Source organism: Penicillium solitum (genome assembly GCF_028829755.1).
Source record: "Penicillium solitum strain IBT 25940 chromosome Unknown utg000009l_segment0_segment0, whole genome shotgun sequence".
Classification (NCBI taxonomy): Eukaryota; Fungi; Ascomycota; class Eurotiomycetes; order Eurotiales; family Aspergillaceae; genus Penicillium; species Penicillium solitum.
Window position 1 is genome coordinate 1,329,623 of NW_027072128.1, and position 24,225 is coordinate 1,353,847.

Below are 24,225 nucleotides of genomic sequence, written 5' to 3' on the forward strand. Positions count from 1 at the left end.
CATGACGATCCTTCGGGAATGAACGGAAATCCATTGAAAGATGCTGCCAAGGGCGCTCTGGGATCGGCAGGGGTTGTAACAATCCAGGTGTACGATCTCTCCAGGCCTTCGTACGCTTACAGATCAAGCAATTGTCAACATATCGCTTTACGTCGGTCACCCATCCGTGCCAATGGTATCTTATCGCAACTAGTTTCTTCATCTTTTCGACTCCTGGATGCGCTGTCAAAGGTTATCGGTGTATCTCATCGAGCAGACGAGCACGCAAATCTCCGTCGTCCGGCACCTCGAGCCGTCCTTCATAAAGAAGCAATCCGTCCTGCATTGTCTATCGGGAACTTTCTCCTGTTTGCACTATCTGCCGGAACTCGTCTAATTCTGAGCTTTGACGGTTAGACTCCTTGACTCTTTCAACGATCTCCGCTGTCTCTTCAACGGTATCCTCTGGCGTGATAGGAGCTAAGCGAGTTGGGAGCACTCCTTCATCTAGACAAGCTTTCGGTAGCATTGTGATCTTACGACTCTCGTCCACGCAAGGGGTCTCCTTTCTTGACAAAGCGTCTGCAATGACATTCCTCTTTCCGGGCCGGTACTTAATCACAAAGTGGAATTGCGACAGGAATTCACTCCATCTCACTTGTCGCTGATTCATCTGTCGAGTCGTTATAAAGTATTCCAATGACTGATGGTCGGTAAGGATCTCAAAACGATCCTTCCGTGACAATCCTTCGAGTTCAGGTCTCCACTCCTGCAATGCACGGATGATTGCTAGGAGTTCTTTATCTCGGACTTCGTAATTTAATTCGGCTTGCTGCATTGTCTTCGAGTAGAACGCTACCGGATGCCAGAAATCATCTTGTTCGTGGTACTGGGTAAGTACTGCTCCGAGAACTCCATCTGATGCGTCCGTCTCAACTCTAGTCCTCCGAACTGGGTCGTAATGTCGGAGAATCGGTGCATCAATCAGATTCTGCTTTAGACGTAGGAAAGCTTCCTCACACTGTATTGACCACTCAAAGTGAACGTCCTGTCTTGTCAGTCGATGCAATGGCTTCGAGATCATACTGTATGCTTTAATAAACCGTCGGTAGAAGTTGCAGAATCCAAGGAATGACTGCACCCCTTTCACTGTAGTTGGCGCTGACCATGACTGTATCACTTCGATCTTTGCTGGATCCACAGCAATGCCATCGGTGCTCACAATAAAACCTAGAAACTTGGTCTTTTTGACTGAGAACTCAGATTTCGGCAAAGCGACCTGTAGTCCTGCTTCCTGTAGTCGACGGAGCACTTCCTTGACTTGTCGCTCATAATCCTCGATATTCTCGCTGTAGATCAAGATGTCGTCTACGAAAGCAACTGCGTATTCATCTAGACACTCTCGGAGTATATCGTTCATAAATCTCTGGAATGTTGCGGGACTATTCGTCAGTCCAAACGGTGTCACTCTGTATTTGAAGGATCCGTATCGTGTGCGGAATGTAGTGAGATCTTCGGCTTCAGGGGTCAATCGGATCCGGTGGAATCCTTGCTGGATATCAAGCTTCGTGTAGATCTTCGCTTTGCTTGTTCGTTGGATCACTTCATCAATCAGCGGCAGGGGGTAACAGTCTTTTTTTGTGATTGCATTCAACCTTCTGAAATCGACACAGAAACGCAATCCTCCGCCTAGCTTCTTCGCCATCAGGATCGGCGAGGCATATGGAGAAGAACTTGGAACAATGAAACCCTTCTGTAAATTCTCAAGAATGTACTTCTTTGCTGCCTTCAATTCCTCTAGTGACAGCTTGTAGAGGGGACAGTATCCAGGCTGCGCTTCTGCTTCAAGCACAATGTCATGATCGACTCTAGGCCTATAAGGTGGCAATTCGTCTGACTTCTTCTTCGAGAAGACTTCTGCAAGCTCATGATACTCTTTTGGCAATGTCTTCTTGATCTGCTCGATCTCTATGTCCTGGATCTGAGAGACCTTGATGTCAATGATATGGTCAATCTCATAAAGCGAGGTAGAGAAGGTTTCGGTCCCTTTGTCAACCTTCCCACGCTCATACAACCGGTTGAATCCTGCTCCGCCAATAGCACTGATGTCAATTGTTGGCAGTGCCTCCTCAGGCCGCCGAATCTTCGAAGTCATCGTCTTACTTTCATCTTTCAGGTTCCGGCTCATTTTTCTTTGTTCCTCGATCTACCAGTGCCCGTGCTGGTGCTCCCGTGTATACCTATGACCGTCCTTCGTCTTTGATTCTTTTCGTCCGAAAAGACGGTCTCGTCGGTCAGCATCAGCTTGATGATCAGGGTTCGGCTCCGGTTTCCGGAGGATAGCGGTAGGCGTCGGTACTACCATCTTGCTCGACACATCGTCAAAGAGCGTCTTCTCATCTGGCCAGATCATTCGGTATCGACGGCAGTCTAGTAAGATATCGTGATCTGCAAACCATTTTCTTCCGAGAATCATGTCGTATTTTCCGAGATCAGCGATCAGCATCGGAACTTGCTGCTGTACCCTGCCATCCACACACATTGTAAGGAAAGTAACGTGCGTTATCGGCTTGCTAAGCTTTCCGTCGAATCCTCGAACAGGACATTCCTGTCCTATGCTTTCTGCTTTTAATCCGAATCGTTTACCGAGGAGTACACTTAATCCTCGGTTCAAGAACACGTATCCATCTGCTCCAGTATCACCCAGTGCTGAAATAGAAAAAGAGCGTCCATTGTGCATTAGTCTAGTATTGAAAACTAAACTATCTCTAGGACCGCCAATCAATTTGTGTAAATCCAGCGAGTACAGTGATACCTTCTGTCCACCTAGGCAGGAGACTTGGCCTAGGCATTGACTTTTCCCTAGTTGTCATCTTTATTGTCGTCAAGTTCAATGATGCGGGGAGATGGGTGAACTGTAGCAATAATGCCAGTTGGCTTCTTCTTCGGACATTCACGGGTTATATGTCCTTGTTCCTTGCAGCTGAAGCATCGACCTTCTCTCATCAAGGTATCTCGTTCGGAATTTGAAAGTCTACCGGGGTTAGAACTTTCTTCGTGCTTCATACGAGGAGTGTATATCGACTTCGTGGTTGTTCCTGTTCCTGCACTACTGCCAAGGATGGCTGTAGCTCGCGTACGGGAAGTAGTCTTTGCCTCCTGCTGGAGGTTGATCTCATGAGACATACTCTGGCAGGTCTTGGAGAAAGATTCGAATGTCATGGTGTTATGGTTGACCGCCCACATCACCTGGCTTTGGAGTAGGTATGGCAGTTTCGAGTACAGATCACGCTTACGGTTCTCTTCAATCACGGCAGCCTCTTCAGCAAGCTGCATAAACTCAGCAAGGAAGTCGGTAAAGTTGTCCTTCGGTTTCATCATCAGTTTGTGGTATGCGGTGTAGGCTTCAGCGCGTCGATTCGGATTCGCAAAAACGGTCTTCAGGTGGACAATCATGTCTTCGGCGTCCATATACGGGTTGCTTGAGTCGGAACTCATTCGGGGTGCGATATGCAGCTGAGCCTTCCCTTCACAACGGCTCTGCACATAGAGCTTACGGTGCACAGGCAACGGGTAGTGATCAGCATTTGCTTCGAGCTTCTGTCGTATCACGGTCTCCCAGGTCTCGAATCGGACTTCCTTGCCATTATTGAGCATTGGAGCATCTGGCATCTTCGTAGTCTTCCGAGTAGTAACGGCTTCCACAATCGGTGTGCCGGAACTGCTCTGAGTTTGGAGGTTGACAAAACGGTAGGCAAGGTCACCTCTCTCACGGATTGCGATATCCCGGTGAGCGATAGCTTCGTCGCGCTCCTGACTAAGTGACTCGATGACAATGTCGGTCTCAATTTTTTCGGTGTGAAGGACAGTGACCTCGTCTTCGAGTTCGCGAATTCTCTCCTTCAGCTTCTGGTATTCTTTTGCGAGTTCATAGAATCGCTCCTTTGTTGGGGTCTTATGCAATCGTTCACGCATAGAGGACCCTTCTTCAGCATCATTTTCTTCATCAAGTCCACCAGTACCAACTGGTCTCAGTGTCTCGGGACTCGGGGTATTCGGATCGTGAGCAGTCACATCCTGCTCATTGCTATCTTCTTCATCAGGCACAACAACGGGTTGCTTGCCGCGGTTCGCGGGTGGGTTTCGTTTCGGTCCGACCATCTTGATTGGTCGGATTTCAGTTTAGGTTCGGTTCGAGTCTTGGCTGTACGGTGCCAAGGAACGGAGAGTGGGGTAAAGCGTGACCGAGACCAATCAGGATGATGGTCTGTACAGTCGTACTGCTTTGTTGGAAATGAGAATGGTACTTAGTATTATGTTACCAGCCAATTCTTCAAAGTAAAGAGTGCATTTAAACGAAAATACTAAGTACAAAGAAGGAAAAGAAGAAGAAGAGAGGAAACGTGTGCGACAGGACCTTTGTAGATCCTCGTCCTGTCTCTTCGTACAAACATGTCAAACATCTACAAGTCGGAAACATCTGGCAGAAAACTCTAAAGTCAGGGCGGCTAGTTACGGCAGAAAGTACGGTCCAGTCCCGATCGTCACATAAACAATAACATTCGGACACTCGAAATATACACCTCGGTGATCAAACCTCTCGAGGAGATTGCGGAAAACAAAAAGCAGATCCTATCCATTTTCGACCTGTCCAAGGTACACATTTATCATGGATTTAGCAAGAATGACAAATAGGACAAGGACCGTACCCAAAGAGCAATCAAGGCGACCAGGGGCGAGGGATATATAAGTAGGAACGGGGATAAGTTTGCCAACTTCTTTAACACAGATGAGAAAGCCGCCATTTTCGGAGAAATATTCCTAGACGTTAAATGGTCAAATAATCTAGAGAATATCCAAATGGGGCGATCGATACTTCTAGCTCTTCTCGAGGCTAAAGAAGTCCTATCTTTGCTGCTAAAGTACATGGTTGATCAGGTGGACCGCAATTCCTTAGCCAAGATTGATAAGGTAAAAGGAAGAGCGCAAACACTCCAGGAATCTGGAAGGCATACATTGAGTATGGACTTACTCAAACATCTTTGATCAGCGTTTCAAAGGAAATGAGGGGAAACCAATAGGAGTGAAATCTGCGCTATTTTTGTCTTTCTCAGAAAATAATGCTGGTCCAAGGAATGTATCCAATCATTTAAAATTTTGTTAAAAGAATTGGCAACTTAATATATTAGATGAGTGTTTGGTAGAGCATTTCAAAGACAGCCTAATTTCCAAGAATTTTATTACAAAATATTTCTTCTCCTACTCATAAGTCAGCTCGAATATAACTATGCCCTGGGTTTATTATTAAGAAAGCTAGTCAAATCAAAATATCTTATCTACAACTAACTACTTATTATAATTAGAAGATTTCGTCTAACAAAATCTCTATATAAAAGTGGATAATCAATATGTTTTTCAAAGCTTAATATAAGCAATGTTAGTGTATTGTTTTTAATAATATTTCTAGGGGGTATATACGTCCCTAGCTCTCTAGATAGAGAGCAAAACAAAAACAAAAACAAAAACAAAAACAAAAACAAAAACAAAAACAAAAACAAAAACAAAAACAAAAACATACAACAGTGAGGATTCGCTGGTGGTCACCCACCCAACTACTAACTCACCGGCGTGTGGCTTAAGTACGGCTGAGCGGACGGGAAGCCCTGTTTTCCACACCCTATGGTCGTATGTATTATGTTACATGCAGAAGAGAATAATAATGTATAATTGTAGAAGTAATTGGTGGTGGTAAGGTGGTTATAGTTAAGGGTGAGTGAGTGCAATGTAATCTAGACGGGAACTCGCTACCTTGGCCCCGTAGGTACCTAGGAGGTACCTATGGACATCCACAGGTACAGCTAAGTATTATGCAAGACATTTAACTGCTAGGGCAAAAGCTCATAACAAAACTCGGAACGTCCGATCATCACTGCAGCTGTATATATACCAGGCCCTAAAATCCACTAGCGACCACATCATCTGCTCAGAGCTACCGTATGATGAATTAGCGAGGTCCAAAGTAGGAATACTAACTGATTTTAAGATACCCTGTTGACACTGGCTCTATCCTTTCGCATCGTACATCAATTTTGAAGAAAACTGCTCTATATGGTGGCTCACACACAGTCATTCTAGAGATCGGCTTAACCAATATGTAACGATTTCTTCCCTTGCCTCTGTTCTTTCCTCTTCCTGACTTGGGTGCACTTCTTCAATTGTCTTCGTTAGGATATATATATATACGTATAAATCAAAATCTCGATGTATCATGTTGTACTTTTATCTCATAGATCATATCCGTAGCAAGTTGATAATATATATCCACTCAAAGTGATAGGTTATAGTATATAGATATGGGGTGTCCATCATCAGAAATTCTACATGGGATATAGTTCTGGTTCACAATGTATAAACAGAACACCAGATATAACAACCCTTATAAAGAAGACGCTAGAAGCAAACCAAAATGTACCAAGCCTAGACCCGAAAGTCACAAGTTATAACCTAATTCGACTTCCCCGAAAACGAAACTAGAGCATGATAAGACTCCGTCAGAGGCCACAACCCCTGAGCAAAACCAACCGCCCCAGCAACAAGAAGCACATAATAAGCAACCGTCCACCCAATACCCAATTCACCACTATTACCCCTGGCCCCAATTTTGACATCATCATCATCAGAATCCTCTTTACCCCGAGTCATAGGAGGACTAATAGTCTCAACCGCCTCAACCCGCCCCCAGAACCGCGGCAATCCACACCAGTTACAGAAACTATGGATGAGAACAACGGACAGCAACGAGCCGGTTCGCAAATACACGAACGTCGCATACCAGCCGAAGATAGTCGTGTAGCCGAACTGGAAGAGCGACCGCAGCAGCGCGGCTATAGCCGGCGTGTCCGGGTGGGTGAGACCGAACTCGTAGAAGTGGTGCACGTGCGCGATGCCGAAATACAGCGGCGCCAGGAACACGATTCGGCCCGGCGAGGTGTGTGCTAGTAAATGTAGCGGGACCATCGCGGATCGGAACATGACTTCTTCGGTAAAGGGGCCCTGGGTGATGTTAGTTTTGTTTTTTTGATAAAAAAAGGGATAGAAAAAAAGCAAATAAAAAGGAGAGGGAAAAAGTAAGTGCTTACCGCAACATAATTCCTCCAACCAATCCAGCCACCCAGACACTCAGAGAGACTACTACGACGGAACCAGAACTTCCATTCGCCCTCGACAATGCCACGCTCGAAGAGCGGACCGAGGAATAGAATGGCGGTTAGGAGAAGACTCCGCAGCGTCTCTAGCAGGCCGACGGGCCACCAGCCGAGGAGTCTGACACCGGCACCGAGGGAGGAATTATCCCCTTCGACGATGAGCCAGAGGACCAGGACGGAGCTCACGATACATGACCCCGTGACGGCGCGGATGCGGGCCCGGATCACGGACGGGGCATCGCGACTGAGACTTGGGGATGGGCGGGTTGTTGGAGAGAGATAGAATGGGACCACGTAGAGTAGTGTGAGCAGGACCTGTATGGGAGTTAGATATGATTTAGAGAAATATGTCTTTTTTTCTTTCTTTTCTTGTGTTTTTGGTGTTTCTAGGAGTTCTACATACAGATAGAAAAGCGACCCTGTGCTCTGACAGGGCAGGTTCATCTGTGGTTTCGTATTAGTGAGATTTCTTTTTTTAGTTTACCCCTGACTTACCCTGCTTGGAGTATAGACTCTTGAGTTGAGCCATTATCCCTACGGGTGCCATGATCCGGGAGGAGGTTCAAGTTGCTATTTATGGATTTTCAGAGGAGAGAGGAAAAAGGAAAAGGGAGGGTTCTTTGTTCCTGATACCGTACAATTATACAGGTGATGATTGGATGGAAATGGGATAATACAGTATGGTATTGTCATCATACACCGTGGACTGAGACAGGAGGATATCAATGTCAATTTCTTGCGATTGTTCTTTTCTTCTTCTCTTCTTTTCTTTTTGATATGAACATCTATTTCATTCTATATATATATACTTATAGAAGGATAAACAGTCCAAGAAATGTACAGGGTTCCTTGAAAAAGCAAAACCGGATTCGAACGGGTGGACCGTGCAAAAAAAAAAAACAGGATGTGAGCTCTCTCATCCCAACCCCCTTGAGTCTCTTCTCATCTTAAATGTGAGTCAATGCGAGGGATCGTGGACAGTTATTCTCCGATCACGAGGAACCAAATATCTATTGGCAATGAGCATCTCATTATTGTTCTGTTCTGCCCATATCTGCCAGGGAGATGCGCTATCAACTAGTGGCAGTTCATCACGGACAACGCACACAGGCTCCACTCAAAACAGGCGATTAAATAAGGAAAGGTGTTTCAAGGAGTCAAGTGTGGCTCTGGCCGGATACTCCGCATTTAATATGGATTTGATATATATTAAAGATGATAGCCGAGGATACCTTTGTATAGAAAATATCAACACGGGAATCAAAACACAACTACAACAACCAGAACCAGAACCAAGAACCAGAAAAAAAAAAGACAAAACCAATTGCATGAATTGCTTCAATTCCAATTGTCCACTTGCAGAGTACTTTTGATCTAGGCCAATCGTTAAGAGCCACAACTGTCAATCCCCTGCATCCCCCACGGGTCTAAGATCTCACTTGCTTAGACGCTCACCGCTGGCCAAAATTCCTCCCTTCCCAAGTGTCTCACGTTCTCTGCATCTTCTGCTTTTCTCTACTCGTTTTGTGCTTTTTTGTCCCTTTTTTTGTTTTGAAACGTTTTAATGATTGTTTTTCCGCCAGTCACTCTTTTAATGGCCTTGGATGTTTGAAACGAACTAATCTCTGACGAACCTCTGCAACGTCTACCCACGCTCTTTTTTTTGATGAACATCAGCCTATAGATTCCTTGATATCCAAGGGCCACCACATTCCTTACCTCGAACATTCGAATACTCGGGAAAAACAAAACAATCCACTCTTTTGACACCTTGTTTACACATTTGGGTTCGACAATTGCCTTCGCCTTCGCTTTTGCTTTTCGACCTTTGCAATCAATGCTCTTAAGTGTCTCCAAATAATGTCTTTTTCCGGTCGGTCGACCTCGCCGCGCGCGCGAAGGGCATTACACGAGCGTACTCCCTCTCACTCAAATGAAAGATCACCAACCCGCTCATTGCGCATGATTCCGGATGAAGACCTCGATATGTACTCCGCGACCCCATTCCCGACCAAGCCCGAGCAGATTCTGTTGCCGCTCCCCGGCAGACAACAACAATACATTTCAGACACCGGTTTCAGCTATTCAGATCACCACCACGGACCATCCACGTCGGCGTATTCCCCACCGACCTTCAGTCAACCCGAACCCAACAGCCCCAGAGATCACTCAATTGGTAGCTGGGATGTATCCTCCACCGTGGATACCGGTAACTCGCCTCCGCAGTTGTGGGATGATGACCCATCCTCGAGCAAGTCATCGCTGCCAGACGGTTCAGGGAAAGCACCAGACTATGGCTCCGAAAGTTCAGAAGCCGAGTTCGACGACGATATGATGGTCTTGCCGACGACCACCCCAACCATAAAAGCCGTAATCTCCGAGCCATCCATGTCGCCAAAGTCCTCCGCCGAGTCCGTAACGGACTACTCTAGCCCCATCCTCGAACAAATCGGGGCCCCGTCAAGTCCCAACTTTGTTATGCTGGATAACTCGAGCATGAACTTCCACCGTCCGGGTACAGCATCCTCGGAGTCAGACCCACGAACGAACTCACTCTCTTCATATAACTCCCGAGGAACCGTCGTCAGACACGTCGGCTCTGCACCCTGGTTCCAAAATGCCTTTCAACCAGCCTCATCCGAGCGATCCTATGGATCCCCGTCATTCCACTCCAGCCCGCCAGCTCAGTCAATAGCCTCATTCCACTCGAGCCCGCTCGCCCAATCCATAGCCTCGTTCCACTCGTCATCCAGGGCACCATCAGGCAGCCGTTCCCGATCAGCAACATCATCTTCTCGCAGTCTCCGCTCCGCTTCTGACTTGCAGGCAGCCATCGACAATGGAGTTCCTATTCAATACCCACGTATTCGAGCGCCATCATCGTCAAGCTCCCGCGCCGGTACATCAGCTCCCTCAGAACGCGACTTCACCCCTGGTCCTGCCTCCGGACGTTGCAATCCCCACCTGGCATCAGGACGCTGGAACCCGCATCTATCAACAGTCTCCTCCATCTGGTCCGCCGACGAATCAACCAATCTCGCCGGAGAACCAGACACAGACTCAGACCGCGAAATGGCAGAGCCAACCCCACCGCCACAAGCAGCCCTAGCAACAGAAACAACCAGATCCTCCGTCTGGCTCGTCGACCCATCAAACGACAGCGAAGACGAACGTCTCGACAGCTTAACCAAACTCCCCACCCGCCCAATCTTCTCCCAAAGCCTCTCCTCGGGCTCAAAACGGAGCAACAGCACCCGCAGTCTCCAACGCCCAGGAACAGGTTCAAGCACAATCCTCAACATCCTCCCAACATGGGCAAAAGTCTACTACCTCCGCGAACCAATGGGTCTAAACTCAACTCTCTCGATGATCGACGCTAGTCGTCCCCCATCAACCAGACCCGGAACTTCAAACTCCAGCGTCTTCAACTTAGTCCCAGGACCCCTCAACATCCCCCGTCCCCGCTCCCCAGAACATACCCGTCCTCCCTCCCCACAACGCAACCCCCAACCAATCCCCCAACGCCGACTGGATAGTGACCCCCGCGATCCACGCGCCCACTGGGTCCCATCCCCACAACCCGAAGACGGCGAGTTCACCGGCAGCCACCTCCACCGTCTCCGACACAGCTGGTCACCACATCTCGTGCCTGACCGACGTGTTCTACAACACTCGAAAAGTCGGTGGCGTCCGCCATCACTCGACTCGCGCTACGAGCCTGTCCTCGGCCGTCGAAATATACAGGTCTATTCATTCTGTATGGGATTCATTTTCCCGCCTGCCTGGTGTGTTGCAGCGTTCCTTCCTCTGCCACCTAAACCGAAGGTTGCGCAGATGGTTGAGTTCGAGGCTGGTTCGGATGTTGGTAATGCGCTCGAGGCTCAATGTGTTAATTTGCAGCAACGGAGGAGAGATAATGCGCGTTGGTGGAGGAATCTTAATCGATGGATGATTTCTCTGGGTGTGGTTATTCTGGTTATTATTATTGTGCTTGCTGTTATTGGGACTACCTCGGGTTTTTAGGGTTATTTACAGCGATCTTTTCTTTTTTACGCTCTTACGACTTGGACTTTCTTTTCATCATTTGAGACTATCTTTGATGCTTTTCTTTTTCTTTTTCTTCGGGATTGAGTTCCCCGACTGGTTTTTCTTTTCTCCTTGCTCTTCACTGATCTGGCAGACACGGTCTCCTTACCGCGATCTTTTCTCTCTTCTTTTGATTATTGACTATTCAACCTCCCCCTTTTCTCTTCTTTTCTCATCTTTTGATTCTTTCTCTTCTCAGCCTGCACATTTGTTCTGAACGACTCCACGACTTCAACGCACATAAATATCCTCTTCTGTTTTACATTTTTCTTGTTTCAACATTGGCCTCCTGACTGGCTTTATATGTTTGCTGGAATTGCGTTTCTATGCATGGCGACTGCCTTGGTTTGCATTGCTATACGTCCGTGTAATGGATATATGTTTCTTGTTGTTATTTTGCTTTTTACTTGACTTCAAATGTTGAATTTGGATTGGAATTTGAATCTGGTTTTTACCACACTCATATATACTCATTCTCTGCTACTTTGCTCTTTTCTTTCAGCATTCGATGTTGTACCACAATCCACTTCTGATATATACCCAATTCCACTTAAAGTAATAGTAACTGAATCAAAGCTTGCTATTCCCTGCGCAAACCATCTATAGACATCTCAGACCTAGTCGAGACCAATCTCGACCAAGTCACCACTATTAAATAGAATAAACACGAAAACACTCCTAATTATTGTTCTATAAAGCCGATCCAACGGCTATTCATCCTCTATCCAATGAACCCACCACTCACACAGTTCTCAAACCAGAAAAAAAACGTCAACTGTCAACTCCCACCTACAACTTCCGGCCAATCTTCTGCTCAACAGCGACCTTCAACTCCTCACCAGTAGGCATCTTAACCGTACTTCCCCGTCTACCACGGGACTCAATCTCGGCCTTGATCTCAGCAACAGCCTCGTCAAAGTCACGCTCAGGATCATTCGGCAAGCCGAGGACGGGCGGGCGCACGGACTCGGTGCTAGCAGTGCGAGCGACGTGGGGACGGTTGCGGCTCTTCAGCCGCGAGACGAGGTATTTTCTAAGCGGAGAGAAGGAGGCGAAGGCAACTAGGGAGACGGCGCAGTTGACGATGCCGTAGAAGTAGACGCGAGACCAGACGGTGACGGACTTGTCGAAGTTGAGGATGATGAAGGGGATGACGGTGAAGGAGAGGGTCAGCTGTGTTGCTAGCCAGCTGAGGATGTCGTAGTAGCGCTTGTTTGCGGTTGGCTTGGTGCCGTCCGGTGTGAGGAAGAAGGGGCGCACGTAGCGGCGGAAGTCTATTGTGTGGTTAGTTATGGGAGGAGGGTTGGTTTGATGGAGATGTCTTGGGTGCTTACTCTTTGCCACGGTCTGAACGAATGAGCCTAGTACAAAGGTCATGTAGTATCCTGGGTGGAAACCGTGCCAGAGGGCACTGGTAGCAAAAGTAGCCATACTGGCGCGGAAGCCGGGCTTCTTGCCCTTGGGCGTGACACGGAGGTAGATGTAATTGCGCAACCAGTGGTTGGTGTTCTTGTTCCAGTTGCCCAGGTAAGCGTGCGAGTTTTGCGCAGTCTCCATGGCCCACGGATCGACGTTCTGCAGTCGGTTCCAGAAAACCTTGCCTGTTTTCGGGTCGAAGCTGTTGTATCCCATGCCAGATAGAATACAGGCACCCTCAGTCAGAGCCCAGACACCGTAGTACTTGGTGCGAGCAGTGAAACCAAGCATGTGTACAGTCAAAATGCGACGCAGGAAGGAATACTGCAAGAACTCGTCGGAAAGTACAAAGTCGGCGGTAAAGTATGAGTTCAGCTGGATGAACGCCAAGATCCAGACCAGTCCGGCAGCGGCCTTCATTGCGGCAGGTCTTCCACTGCGAGGGATCTTGCGCTTCTTTCTGGTGGGTGGCACCTTGGATGGGTCAGTGCCTGGGGGGACTTCGAAGAGCGTAGTGTCGATCCAGCGGCGGTAGTCCACATATTCAAAGGAAGGACCAGCGAAGAGAGAAGGGAAGAAAAAGACGTAGCCCAGATAGTCTACAATACTCGGGAACTTGGTAATAGCAGAGTACTTCTGCGAATCCGAGAGTTGGTCCTTGGGTAGACGGCCGTCATGAACATTCCAGCAGAAGGAGGTAAGTTTCATGACCATGACCATCTGCGCTCCAGTAATGTCAACAGCCGATTTGTCGTCCGCCCTCTGACGCTCAATGTGGTTAATTGACATGTGACCCATCAGGTAAACGAACCCAATCCACGGCATCAATGATCCATCCACGTAGTAGGCAATCGCGTAGGTGGCTGCGGCACTGTATAGTAGGGTGCGTAGACCATCCCAGAGGTCGAAGAGTCCAACAATATAGAACAGCGACACGGCGATAATGAAGACATTCTTTTTCCAGGGTTGGCCATCGGGAATACGCTTGAGGAGGGCGGCCAGTGGGTAGGAGAGGAGGAACGAGCCGATCAGCTTGACTGGAGCTGGGGGTCAGAAATTGCTAGTAAAGTCGGGAGCTTATGGAAATGGAAGATCGTACGCTCATCAGTCGATGCGCCAGTCAGTTGAGCTGGCACCTCAAATACTGCGGGGAGAAGTGTTAGTTGGACCGAGGAGCTAGAGAACGCTTGTATGAGGGAAGTAGACATACTCTGATCTACATAAGGCAACATATTGTTGACCTTGTAGAGGAGAAAACAGACAAAACAAGAAGAAGAATCCAAAAAACAGACGAGAGTGAAGAAAAGAAAAAAAGAAAGAAGAAACCAAAAAAAAGGTGAAGAAGAAAAAAGAAAAACAGCTTGTCATGTGGAAAGTGGAAATTCCACCCCCAACAACTCTTCCCGCCCTCTCCACATTCAACCCCTCGATCTTCAACAGCTTCAACAGCTTCAACAGCTTCAACAACTTCAATCAGGTCCAAATATAATACGTTGAGAACTTACTTCCTGGAATCTTACCCACCATGGACGTCGTCGCGGCTGCCTCGGGGTACATCTCCAAGATGGTCACCGTGGGTGAGTCCGCAGGAGCGTCATCCAAGATGAAGATCTTGCTTCTTGATAGTGAGACAGTGGGTGATTTATACCTAGCTAGCAATATACTCGTCTCGATCGCTAATTCCTATTGTGATAGGTCCCTATTGTTTCGACCGCAATTACCCAGTCTGCCCTCCTCAATCATGAGGTCTACCTCATTGACCGCTTAGACAATGCCGCGCGCGAGAAGATGCGACATCTACGATGCCTGTGCTTTGTGCGCCCATCACCCACCTCTATTCAGTTTTTGATCGACGAGCTTCGAGAACCCAAATATGGCGAATATTACATCTATCTTAGCAACATTATCCGCAAATCCGCCCTCGAACGGCTTGCAGAAGCGGACAGCCACGAGGTCGTCCAGTCGGTCCAGGAACAGTTCGCCGATTTCCTTGTAATCAACCCGGACCTCTGCTCTTTGGGGATGGGTTTCCCATTGCAACGGATCTGGAGCCATTCGCCGGACTTATGGAACCCGGATTCACTACAAAGAGCCACAGAGGGGGTCCTGGCCCTGCTTCTCGCCTTGAAGAAGAATCCACTTATTCGCTACGAGAAGAACAGTCTATTGGCCCGAAAATTAGCGACGGAGGTCCGATACCACATCACGCAGGAGGAGCAGCTATTTAACTTCCGCCGGACGGATACACCGCCTATCCTGCTCGTTCTTGACCGCCGCGATGATCCCATCACCCCGTTGCTGACTCAATGGACATACCAGGCGATGGTACATGAGATGCTTGGCATCAACAATGGCCGCGTGGATCTGCAGGATGTGCCAGATATTCGACCAGAACTGAAAGAGATTGTCCTGGCCCAGGACCAGGACCCATTCTTCAAGAAGAATATGTATCAGAACTTTGGTGATCTGGGCCAGAACATTAAAGAATATGTGGAGCAGTATCAAACCAAAACTCAAAGCACTGCGAATATCGAATCTATTGCAGACATGAAACGCTTTGTGGAGGATTATCCCGAATTCCGCAAGCTGGCAGGTAATGTGAGCAAGCATGTTACCCTGGTGGGCGAACTCAGTCGGCGTGTCGGCGAGGATACCCTCCTCGATGTGAGCGAGTTGGAGCAGAGCCTGGCATGCAATGATAACCACTCCAATGATCTTAGGGTATGTTCAAATGTTAAACTGATTATGCTTTGCTCACGAACTTACTCTTCTCCAGTCACTACAACGAATCATTGGGCTGCCAAATGTCCCCTCAGATAATAAGCTGCGTCTGGTGGCACTCTACGCCCTTCGCTATGAGAAGCAACCCAACAACGCGCTGCCAATCCTCCTTGATCTTCTTGTCACAGCAGGCGAAGTCTCCTCTAACCGCGTAAATATTATCCCCAAGCTCCTCGCTTATCACCACTCTCTCCAAGCCCCACCAGTCGCAGGCGGGTTCTCCGATCTTTTCGAATCAACCTCCTTCTTCTCCGGCGCAAGCAGCCGCTTTAAGGGCCTTAAAGGTGTCGAGAACGTCTACACGCAACACTCCCCGCGACTGGAAGTGACTCTTCAAAATCTCATCAAAGGCCGCCTGAAGGAACTGCAGTACCCCTTCCTCGAGGGTAGTGGACACACGCGGGACAAGCCGCAAGACATCATCATCTTTATGGTTGGTGGCACCACGTATGAGGAGGCCAAGATGGTAGCACAGGTCAATGCCAGCTCCCCGGGAGTGCGAGTCGTTCTCGGTGGCACTTCCATTCACAATAGTGCAACTTTCTTGGAAGAGGTTGACGATGCAGTGGGCAGTTGGCCCGAACCAGGACCCTCGACAGCTGCGGGACGGCTGCGACGGGAGGTGGGACGATAATTTTGTTTTAGTGTGTATATGGGTAATGGAATAACATTAGATCAAGTAAATCCTGCAAATCAGAGTCAATTTTACAAGAAATAGCAAAGAAAATAGCTGACGGCAACTTATTTCGCATTTGTTGCTATCGCCTTCCGTAGAGAGCAAAGACCCCAAATGCGGAGAGATTCATCTTCCTCTTTTCTCCCCACATCTGACACTGACAGCCACACATCAAATGGAGCATACATCCCCAAAAGGAGGGCCCTCCTCACCACCACCTCGCGAACCAAGTCTCCATCTCCCTTCTACAACCGATCCACCGGGCCCTCAAAACCCCGCCAAACCCCTCGTATGGCTGGTATACATCCCCATCCCCCACCAACAAAAAACCCACCCCAAACACAAACTAACACACACACTCCCCAGATCTTCGGCGCAACCGGGCACATGGGTCGCTCCCTAGTAAAAACCGCCCTCAGCAACAACGATCTAGTAGCAGCCGTCGGACGCACCTACGAGAATAGCCCAGCAGCAATGAAAGAGCTCGAATCCCCCAACTGCATCGGCCTCCTATGCGATGTACGAGCACGCGAGACCGTAAAACGCGTAATCGACCAAACAATATCCCACTTCGGCCGAATCGACATAATCGCCAATTGCTCCGGCTACGGCGTCATCGGCGCCTGCGAAGACCAAGACGAATTCGATATCCGAAACCAATTCGAGACAAACTTCACCGGAACACTCAACATGATCCAACTATCTCTACCACATTTCCGTCAGCGGCGCGCAGGCAGATATCTCATCTTCAGCTCGACGTCTGGCGCCCTCGGCGTGCCGGGACTCGGTCCATACTGTGCTTCCAAATATGCCGTCGAGGGCTTGATGGAGAGTATGTTATATGAGGTGGATAGTTTTAATATTAAGGGTACACTTGTTGAACCGGGTCATATGCGTCGTGATGATATTGCGGATTTGGCTTCGCCGCAGGCGCCGAACCCTTCTGAACATCAGCTTTCGGCGCCTTTGCCGCTCTACGGGCATTTCTTGGTTAAGCCGCCCAGTGAGCCGTATAATACGACTACGTCGCCTGCGGCGCATGCGCGGCGCATGCTTATGTGGCTTGGTGATAAGCAGCCGGCTAGTGCGGTTAAGGCGGCGCATTTGGTTTGGCAGCTTGGGCATTGCTCTTATCCGCCTCTGAGGTTGATTTTGGGTACGTATGCGGTTGAGAGTGTGCGGGATCGGTTGAAGTGTATTATTGAGGAGATTGAGGATTGGAAATATCTTAGTTTCCCCATGGGTGATACGCAGCTGCCGGTTAGAAGTGAGCGTGAGAGGTCTTCGTTTCAGGAGGGAGCTGAAGGGGGGAGTGGATTGGGTAATGAGTGATTCTGTTGGATTTTGTCAATGTCTTATATGTTATATGATACCCAATATGATACCCAATATGATACCCAGTATGATATCCAAACCTGATCAAGGAGCTTTTTCAGATAACCGACCTGCATATTCCCAGGCGTGGGCGGTTTCCTATTGATCGTCTAACCTGCGAAAAGAGGAGTGATAGCATTGATATTTGGTACTTTATTTGTTTTCCAAAACAGAAAGAACCCAAGTGAGAAGAGAAAGCTCTATACAATACCTATCACCAATAATATACATGTCTATCCAAGATAGTAATACAAATCCCACATCTAATGGGAAATCAGAAAACAACATTAACAAGTTTACCCCCCTTAACAACAATAACCCGCCGTCTCTTTTCCCAATCATTCTTCTCCTGAAGCCACGACTTCCCCTCAGCAGTCTCCAAAACTCGACTAACAATCCAATCCTGTTCTTCCTGTGAAGGAGCATTCTTGCCCTGCGACGCTGTCGCCGACTCCATGCGCGGGATGGTTACCGCACAGCGGAGCTTTCCGTTAATCTGCACGGCGACCGTTTGGCCGCCGCGAGAGGAGAGGGTTTCGGCTTGGGCCGGTGTGAGGAGGGTGCTGGGCCAAGGCGATGAAAGGATTGATGGTACTGTGGTTGTAGAGGTGTTTGTGGTTGCGTGTAGCACTTCCCATGATTCAGAGGCCAAGGCTGGGGCGATGGGGGCTAGTAGACGGAGGAGGGATGAGATGGATAGGTATAGGATGAGAGGGGAGGAGGCGGGGGTTGAGGCCAGGGTGTTGGTCAGTTTGGTTAGGTCTGAGATGACTGTGTTCAGACCGTAGGGGTTGCTTTCAATGCAGGTCGTGACGGATGCGATGGTGTTGTGGGTGGCTAGGACTGCGTCTGCGTCGGAGTCGCTTAGATCCTGGAGCGATGATGGGAGGAGAGCAGCGTGGGTGGTGGATGGTTTCAGATCTGCTTCCGAGACGGAGAATGAGGCCTCCGTCAGGGTCTGTTGAGTGTCTTGGACAAGTTTCCAGAGTCGGTTGAACCAGCGCTCGACGCCGACGACCTTGGTTTCGTCCCATTCTAGAACTTCGCTGACTGGTGCGGAGAACAGGATGTGTGCGCGAGTAGCGTCGGCGCCGTACTTTGATGTGGTGGTGGTAGGATCTACACCGTTGTACTTGCTCTTGGACATCTTTTCGAAGGAGATATTAGGGGCGACTTGGGTTCCCTTTATCAAAGGCTTGTCTGGATTGGTCAGGTCAACTTCCGCCGGGAGAAGGAAGCGCCCGGTCGAGGGCTCAGTGAAGGTCTTTCCGTGGACCATGCCCTGGCTGAGAAGCATTTTGAACGGTTCTGCGGGTGCAGTAGAGTTCTTATTTGGGCTCAGCTCAGACTGAGAGAGGAATTTGTAGATAAATCGAGCGTAGAGAAGATGCAGAATGGCATGCTCGACTCCACCAATGTACACATCCACCGGCTGCATCACCGCAGGGGAGAATGGGGATGCCTTGTTGGCAGAATCCAAGAACCGCAAGAAATACCAGGATGAGTCCACGAAGGTGTCCATGGTGTCTGTATCGCGTCGAGCGGGACCATTGCAACTGGGGCATTTTGTATGCAGCCATTCCTCGGAGGATTCCAGAGGGTTTCCCTTCTTTCCCTTGAGCCACTCTCCCTCAATCTTCGGCAGCTGCACTGGAAGATCCTTGTCAGGCACCGGCACAGGACCACAGTCCCCGCAGTGGATAATGGGAATGGGCGCACCCCAGTATCGCTGGCGACTAATCAACCAATCCCGCAGACGCCAGCTCTCGACAAACGCAGCCTGGCCGACCTTCTCCAGGTCATTGACAATCAGTTTTGATGCCTCCTTGGAGTGTAACCCTTGGTACTTTCCGCAGCGCGAGGTCAGGAATCCCTCTTGAGTGAAAGCCTTTGTTTCTGACGGGACAACACTGCTGTTTGCCTCGCCGCCACTTGGCTCAGCCTCGATAACAATAGGGATCGAGTCGGGGTTGACATTTTCCTTAAAGAACATCATGTCCCTGGTATCATGGCCCGGAACACCCATGACTGCTCCCTCGCCATAGTCGCCAAGGACGTAAGGAGCCACAAAGACAGGAAGATTCCTGAGCAAGTGGGGGGTTTCTGTATCGATCTTGCACAATGGATGAGACACCTCAATGTCGGACAGCCGGTATCCTGCTTTGGAGTCCGGTGCAAGCGACGATGCATCACTAAGGAATTTGCGAAGCGCCTCGTCTTTCTCGGCAGCCTTCAACACAATAGGGTGATTCAACGAGAGTGCCAAATACTCCACACCATACAAAGTGTCTGGCCGGGTAGTGAATACATTCACATCCACTTGGTCATCCCGTCCGATGGTCACAGGGAATGTGACCTTGGCACCATAAGACTTTCCAAGCCAATTGCGTTGCATCGACAGGACACGTTCCGGCCATCCCCCGGCAAGAGAATCAAGGTCTTTCAGAAGTGCTTCCTTGAAATCAGTGATCTTAAAGAACCACTGCTTCAAGTTCAACTTTTCAACCTTAGCCCCAGATCTCCACGAGAATCCATTGGCATCAACCTGCACAAAAATTAGATCAAATCAAAAGTCACCCTCTGTTCCCAACTCACCTGCTCATTTGCCAAAACAGTCTTATCAACAGGGTCATAATTAACCAACGCTTCCGCCTGATACGCCAATTTCTTTTGATACAACATCAAAAAGATGCGCTGTGTATGCTCATAGAAATCCGGGGAGCACGTAGCCAGTTCCTATCCGTAAGTATCAATTAGCCATCCATCCATCCTGACCAACCCGCCGAATCCAAATAACCAACACCAACATACCCGATCCCAATCAAACTCCGCCGAAATACACCTCAACTGCTCCTTCATCTTCGAAATATTCGCCTGCGTCCACACCGCAGGATCAATCCCCCTCTCAATCGCGGCGTTCTCCGCCGGCAGTCCAAATGCATCCCACCCCATAGGATGGAGCACGTCATGTCCGCGCATTTTATAGAACCGCGAGATCACATCAGAGATCGTGTATACGCGCAAATGGCCCATGTGCAGCGTCCCGGACGGGTATGGGAACATGGATAAGATGTAGGATTTGGGTTTCTCTGTTGCGTCGGCTGTTGGGCGCGGTACCGCGCGGTCGCTTTCCCATTTTGCGTGCCATTTTTTGTCAAGTGCTGGCAGGTCTAGTCGGCGGGTTGAGGTGCTGGATAGTCGGGTTAGGGTGTAGACTGGTGAGAGGGCTCGGAGGGTTGGACGCGCGTGAATGCGGCCAGGCGCGATGGCGCTGGTTAATCGAAGTCGGGAGAGGGATTGCATGGCTGGCTGATCATTATGTGGCTGATATGTTTAGAGATTGGAGCATTAATTGGAGTAATTGGCCATGTCTGCGATTTGAAGGTGTGACTTGTTTCACTTGCGCATCTTCAAAACTTCCCCGGAGCCCGGGTAGCTTTAGCCCCGATTTGGACTAGCGCATCAGCACTTATACTTCCAAGGTTTGGACACCTTTTTAGAGAAGTTTTGAAGATGCCGAGGTCCTTTTGTGTTTGATAGAGAATTAATCTTTTGACAAAGTTTTTCAGGTTCAAGGGATATGCATATCCCGCATTGGAAATCGCTATGTATCATACACTCTACTTTATCCTAAGTCTAGTCTATATTCTTAAAATATCACCACTTCTGTCAATACCACCGCGGAAATGATCCGTAACGACTTTCCCGCCGAGAATAGTCTCCTCGACAAGCCCCTCTACGTGCTTGGGTTCAATGCGGCCGTACCAAATCCCCTTACCCGCCAGCGGGTGAGGCTCTGAAGAAGTTCCCACCGTCATCTTCGGCGGAATATAAACAATCACATTGCCTGCATATTTATGTCCTCCAACATGACTCATCAACCCAATATTAGCGTGGTTGGGGCCATCCACCGTGATCCCATCACTGTCCGCGGAGGTGAATCCTCGCGTTTGCAACACGCGCTTGAATTCGCTTTCCAAGGCGGGGGCCATGACGCCACAGCGCATGTCACGACCTCCATGTCCGCATATTAACACTGTTGGAGAGTGGTTGATGTCGATTACTCCCGGGAAGTGTGATGCTAGGTCAGGGGATCGGGTCATGTCTGCTTGTTTGGCCGCAGGGAGAGAGGAGTGCATGTCGTGGAGTCGTTCGGGGAGAAGATATGCGCGTACGAAGGTTGTTAGATCGGTTGTTTGGTCGGGAGATGAGGTCTTGTTCACGGGTATTGAGGGAATGTATTTGAAGCTGGGGAAGAGGAATGCTGAGGCGGAGGCGGGAGAGGAGCTTGCAGCTGGCGCAATAGATGAATTCGTAATCAAGACATTATTGAAAGGCTAAAGTGAGGAGATCTCGTATCAGCAAGAGTTCGCGCATCCTTATCGGTTTAAATGGTCCACTTACATCAAGATATGGCCCGCCACGACCTAAAAGACTCTTCAATCCTCTCACAAGGTTGCCCCAGCCTTTGTTTTCACCATCATCCTCAATGCGACTCGTCCAGTCCGGTTGTCCTGTGCAGATGAGAAGCTGCTGCGCGTAGGCAGCCATCGTTCCATTTAAGGCTTGTTCATGATCGATCGGTAACCCCTCCGGCATGGCGGGCGTGGGTGGACAATTGCAGCTTGGTTCAGGGCATGTCTTGGTAACAGGGAAGGGAGGAGGGATTTCCAGGCGCACGCGGAGTCTGCTGCTGCGCTGAGGGGTACTGGACAGCAGGCGGATGTTTTGGCAGTTGCGATAGGTTCGCCCGCTCCAGGCGCGCGTGAGCGATTGCGCGAGTATTGATTGCATCAAATGTTATGGCCTTGGATAAATTGGTAGAAGGGGGATAAATTCAAAGGACACAATGTCCAGAAAATAAAAGAGAGGTGAATGTTGAAATGTCCGAGTGCCGAGTCCGAGAAATCGGATATTCGGAGATTATCAATCGCCGCCGCTGATTCGTTGGATCTGTAGATCTAAACAATTCCAATGTTATTCTACTAACCATCTACTATAACATCTACAACATAGTTATCGTCGCAATATTCCCAATCGTCCTCATCATCACTGCCAATCAGAATATCTTCCACAAATCGACTAACAACTTTTAAGAAATCTCGCGCCCGAGGAACATAATGAGTCCCCCAGAATTGGTAAATCTCAGCATTAACGCAATATTTAAATAATGTTGGCATTTGAACCTGAATCCTTGGTGAAAGGGCTTCCCGTAATTTTCCATGGTATCTAATAATTCTGGCAGGCTGGCGCGCGCTGTGCATATATCTACTCGCGCAAGCAGGCCAGCTTGGTTCCTTGACTCCCTTGGATGATCCCAATTGAGGGTTATCAAAATAAAATATGGTTCGGTGACAAGGCTTTGCAGGTCCCAAGTCTTCATTTATGGAGGTTGTGTGTTGCAAGCTCGTGCTAGCTGAGGAACATGGTACTCCTGCGGTCCAGGCTGCCTCAGGACAGTCGTGCGGGATATTCAGCGCATATATGCCCGGAAGACAACCCTGTACTTACACAGAAATACCACAAGAAGAGTGATAATAATGGGCTTATGGCTCCCTTGTAAATGGCGAGGTTTTGGATGAAGTCTTTTCCGAGGTGGAGGCAGTTCACCAGTTAGTTAGCGGATCTCGCTCGTTCACATTCGCGTCTGACTATGAATGTGTTAAATAGGACAGAGATTCCAATAGGTGGTTATGCATAATTTTCGACGGGTTAAAAATTGTAAACTCTCTGGTTCTGAAATGAAATCATCTCACAATTCCATATTGCTGGCAATAGAACACGGAAACAGAAGCCCGAAGGTGACGAATCGAATCGAGTGACCCCCGCACTGATCATGCGACAATACGATATGCGCCGAAGCCCGAGCGGACCATCACATCATGTATATTTCATGCCGATTGTTTTGATCGGTTGCATGGATCGAAATTCGAGTAGGTAATTTTGGGCTCGACGGTGGGTTGGAACGGTAGCTAATATATCGTTCGTTGGCATCCCGCGAAAGTACAATGATGTACAGTCTTGTCTTCTTGCGATCGAAGGGTGGCTGTAACTATAACATCAGTGGAATCGAATAAATGTTCGACAATTCATAGATCATTGGTCAGTGTTAGTTTTCCGACACCCAACGTAGTACACCACGTCGCAGCAATTGAATCCAATGTCCGACCGGGGAGCAATCCAAATCAAAACATGCATTTCAATTGTCTCTTGATCTGCAGTCCAGCACGAATTGCGAGCAAACGCGCAGCGAAAAGAGAAACGATCGGGTCTCCGACCCAGGAGGAAAAAAAAAAATCCACTCATCCTGTTTGATTCTGGATGCGGTCATGCTTTCCGTGTACAAAGTATGATCTGATCCGGAAGCTCAGTGGACCCAGGATCTCCAAAACCTCCTCGCGAGGAGGCAATGTACATCATGGGTAGCTCTGTAGGGAAGTAGCGGGGCCGGAGTTGGAGAAGGTGACACAGAGGCCGAATTTCGGCAGAAGAGCGGAAATTGTTCGGCATGGCTTCCGTAGGAAGAATATGGGGTGCTGAGGGAAGTTGGGGTGTTTTAGTACCTTGTGAGAAAGGATTTTGATCAGCCTGCAGGTTGGAGATGCTGATTATTGTAACAATTGAGGGGATCAATTGGGGATGGTTCTGTCTGAGTTGTATATGAGTTGTATAGTTGTAGTTGGTCTGGCTTGGATTTACCCCTCATTA

At 48.8% G+C, this 24,225-nt stretch overlaps 7 protein-coding genes across 7 annotated transcripts; 3 read left to right on the forward strand and 4 right to left on the reverse strand.

The window, feature by feature from the left end:
* Positions 1-6,483: 6,483 nt before the first annotated feature.
* On the reverse strand, positions 6,484-7,731 carry N7455_011621 (CAAX prenyl protease RCE1; the record flags this gene model as incomplete). The annotated part of the gene is made up of 4 exons (XM_040961607.2): positions 6,484-7,032; positions 7,119-7,499; positions 7,588-7,628; positions 7,680-7,731. The coding sequence occupies 4 exons, from the start codon at positions 7,729-7,731 to the stop codon at positions 6,484-6,486; spliced, it is 1,023 nt and encodes a 340-aa protein (XP_040807945.2).
* A 1,313-nt stretch (positions 7,732-9,044) lies between these two features.
* N7455_011622 (putative serine-rich protein) lies at positions 9,045-11,207 on the forward strand (the record flags this gene model as incomplete). Its single annotated transcript, XM_040961620.2, has 1 exon — positions 9,045-11,207. One exon carries the CDS (start codon positions 9,045-9,047, stop codon positions 11,205-11,207), a length of 2,163 nt encoding a protein of 720 aa, XP_040807969.2.
* Positions 11,208-12,042: 835 nt separating this feature from the next.
* Positions 12,043-13,970, reverse strand: N7455_011623 (lysophospholipid acyltransferase). Its single transcript, XM_040961611.2, has 4 exons — positions 13,897-13,970; positions 13,786-13,830; positions 12,605-13,723; positions 12,043-12,544 (listed from the first exon to the last, which is right to left on the reverse strand). The coding sequence occupies exons 1-4, from the start codon at positions 13,916-13,918 to the stop codon at positions 12,060-12,062; spliced, it is 1,671 nt and encodes a 556-aa protein (XP_040807954.2). The 5' UTR covers positions 13,919-13,970; the 3' UTR covers positions 12,043-12,059.
* Positions 13,971-14,115: 145 nt separating this feature from the next.
* On the forward strand, positions 14,116-16,101 carry N7455_011624 (Sec1 family protein; the record flags this gene model as incomplete). The annotated part of the gene is made up of 3 exons (XM_040961593.2): positions 14,116-14,319; positions 14,382-15,407; positions 15,463-16,101. The coding sequence occupies exons 1-3, from the start codon at positions 14,212-14,214 to the stop codon at positions 16,099-16,101; spliced, it is 1,773 nt and encodes a 590-aa protein (XP_040807953.1). The 5' UTR covers positions 14,116-14,211.
* A 217-nt stretch (positions 16,102-16,318) lies between these two features.
* N7455_011625 (SDR family oxidoreductase) lies at positions 16,319-17,475 on the forward strand (the record flags this gene model as incomplete). The annotated part of the gene is made up of 2 exons (XM_040961596.2): positions 16,319-16,441; positions 16,510-17,475. 2 exons carry the CDS (start codon positions 16,319-16,321, stop codon positions 17,473-17,475), a joined length of 1,089 nt encoding a protein of 362 aa, XP_040807962.1.
* Positions 17,476-17,791: 316 nt separating this feature from the next.
* Positions 17,792-20,820, reverse strand: N7455_011626 (leucine--tRNA ligase NAM2; the record flags this gene model as incomplete). Its single annotated transcript, XM_040961588.2, has 3 exons — positions 17,792-20,062; positions 20,113-20,253; positions 20,329-20,820. The coding sequence occupies 3 exons, from the start codon at positions 20,818-20,820 to the stop codon at positions 17,792-17,794; spliced, it is 2,904 nt and encodes a 967-aa protein (XP_040807957.2).
* A 338-nt stretch (positions 20,821-21,158) lies between these two features.
* N7455_011627 (sucrase/ferredoxin-like domain-containing protein) lies at positions 21,159-22,311 on the reverse strand (the record flags this gene model as incomplete). Its single annotated transcript, XM_040961617.2, has 2 exons — positions 21,159-21,854; positions 21,922-22,311. 2 exons carry the CDS (start codon positions 22,309-22,311, stop codon positions 21,159-21,161), a joined length of 1,086 nt encoding a protein of 361 aa, XP_040807935.2.
* Positions 22,312-24,225: the final 1,914 nt, after the last annotated feature.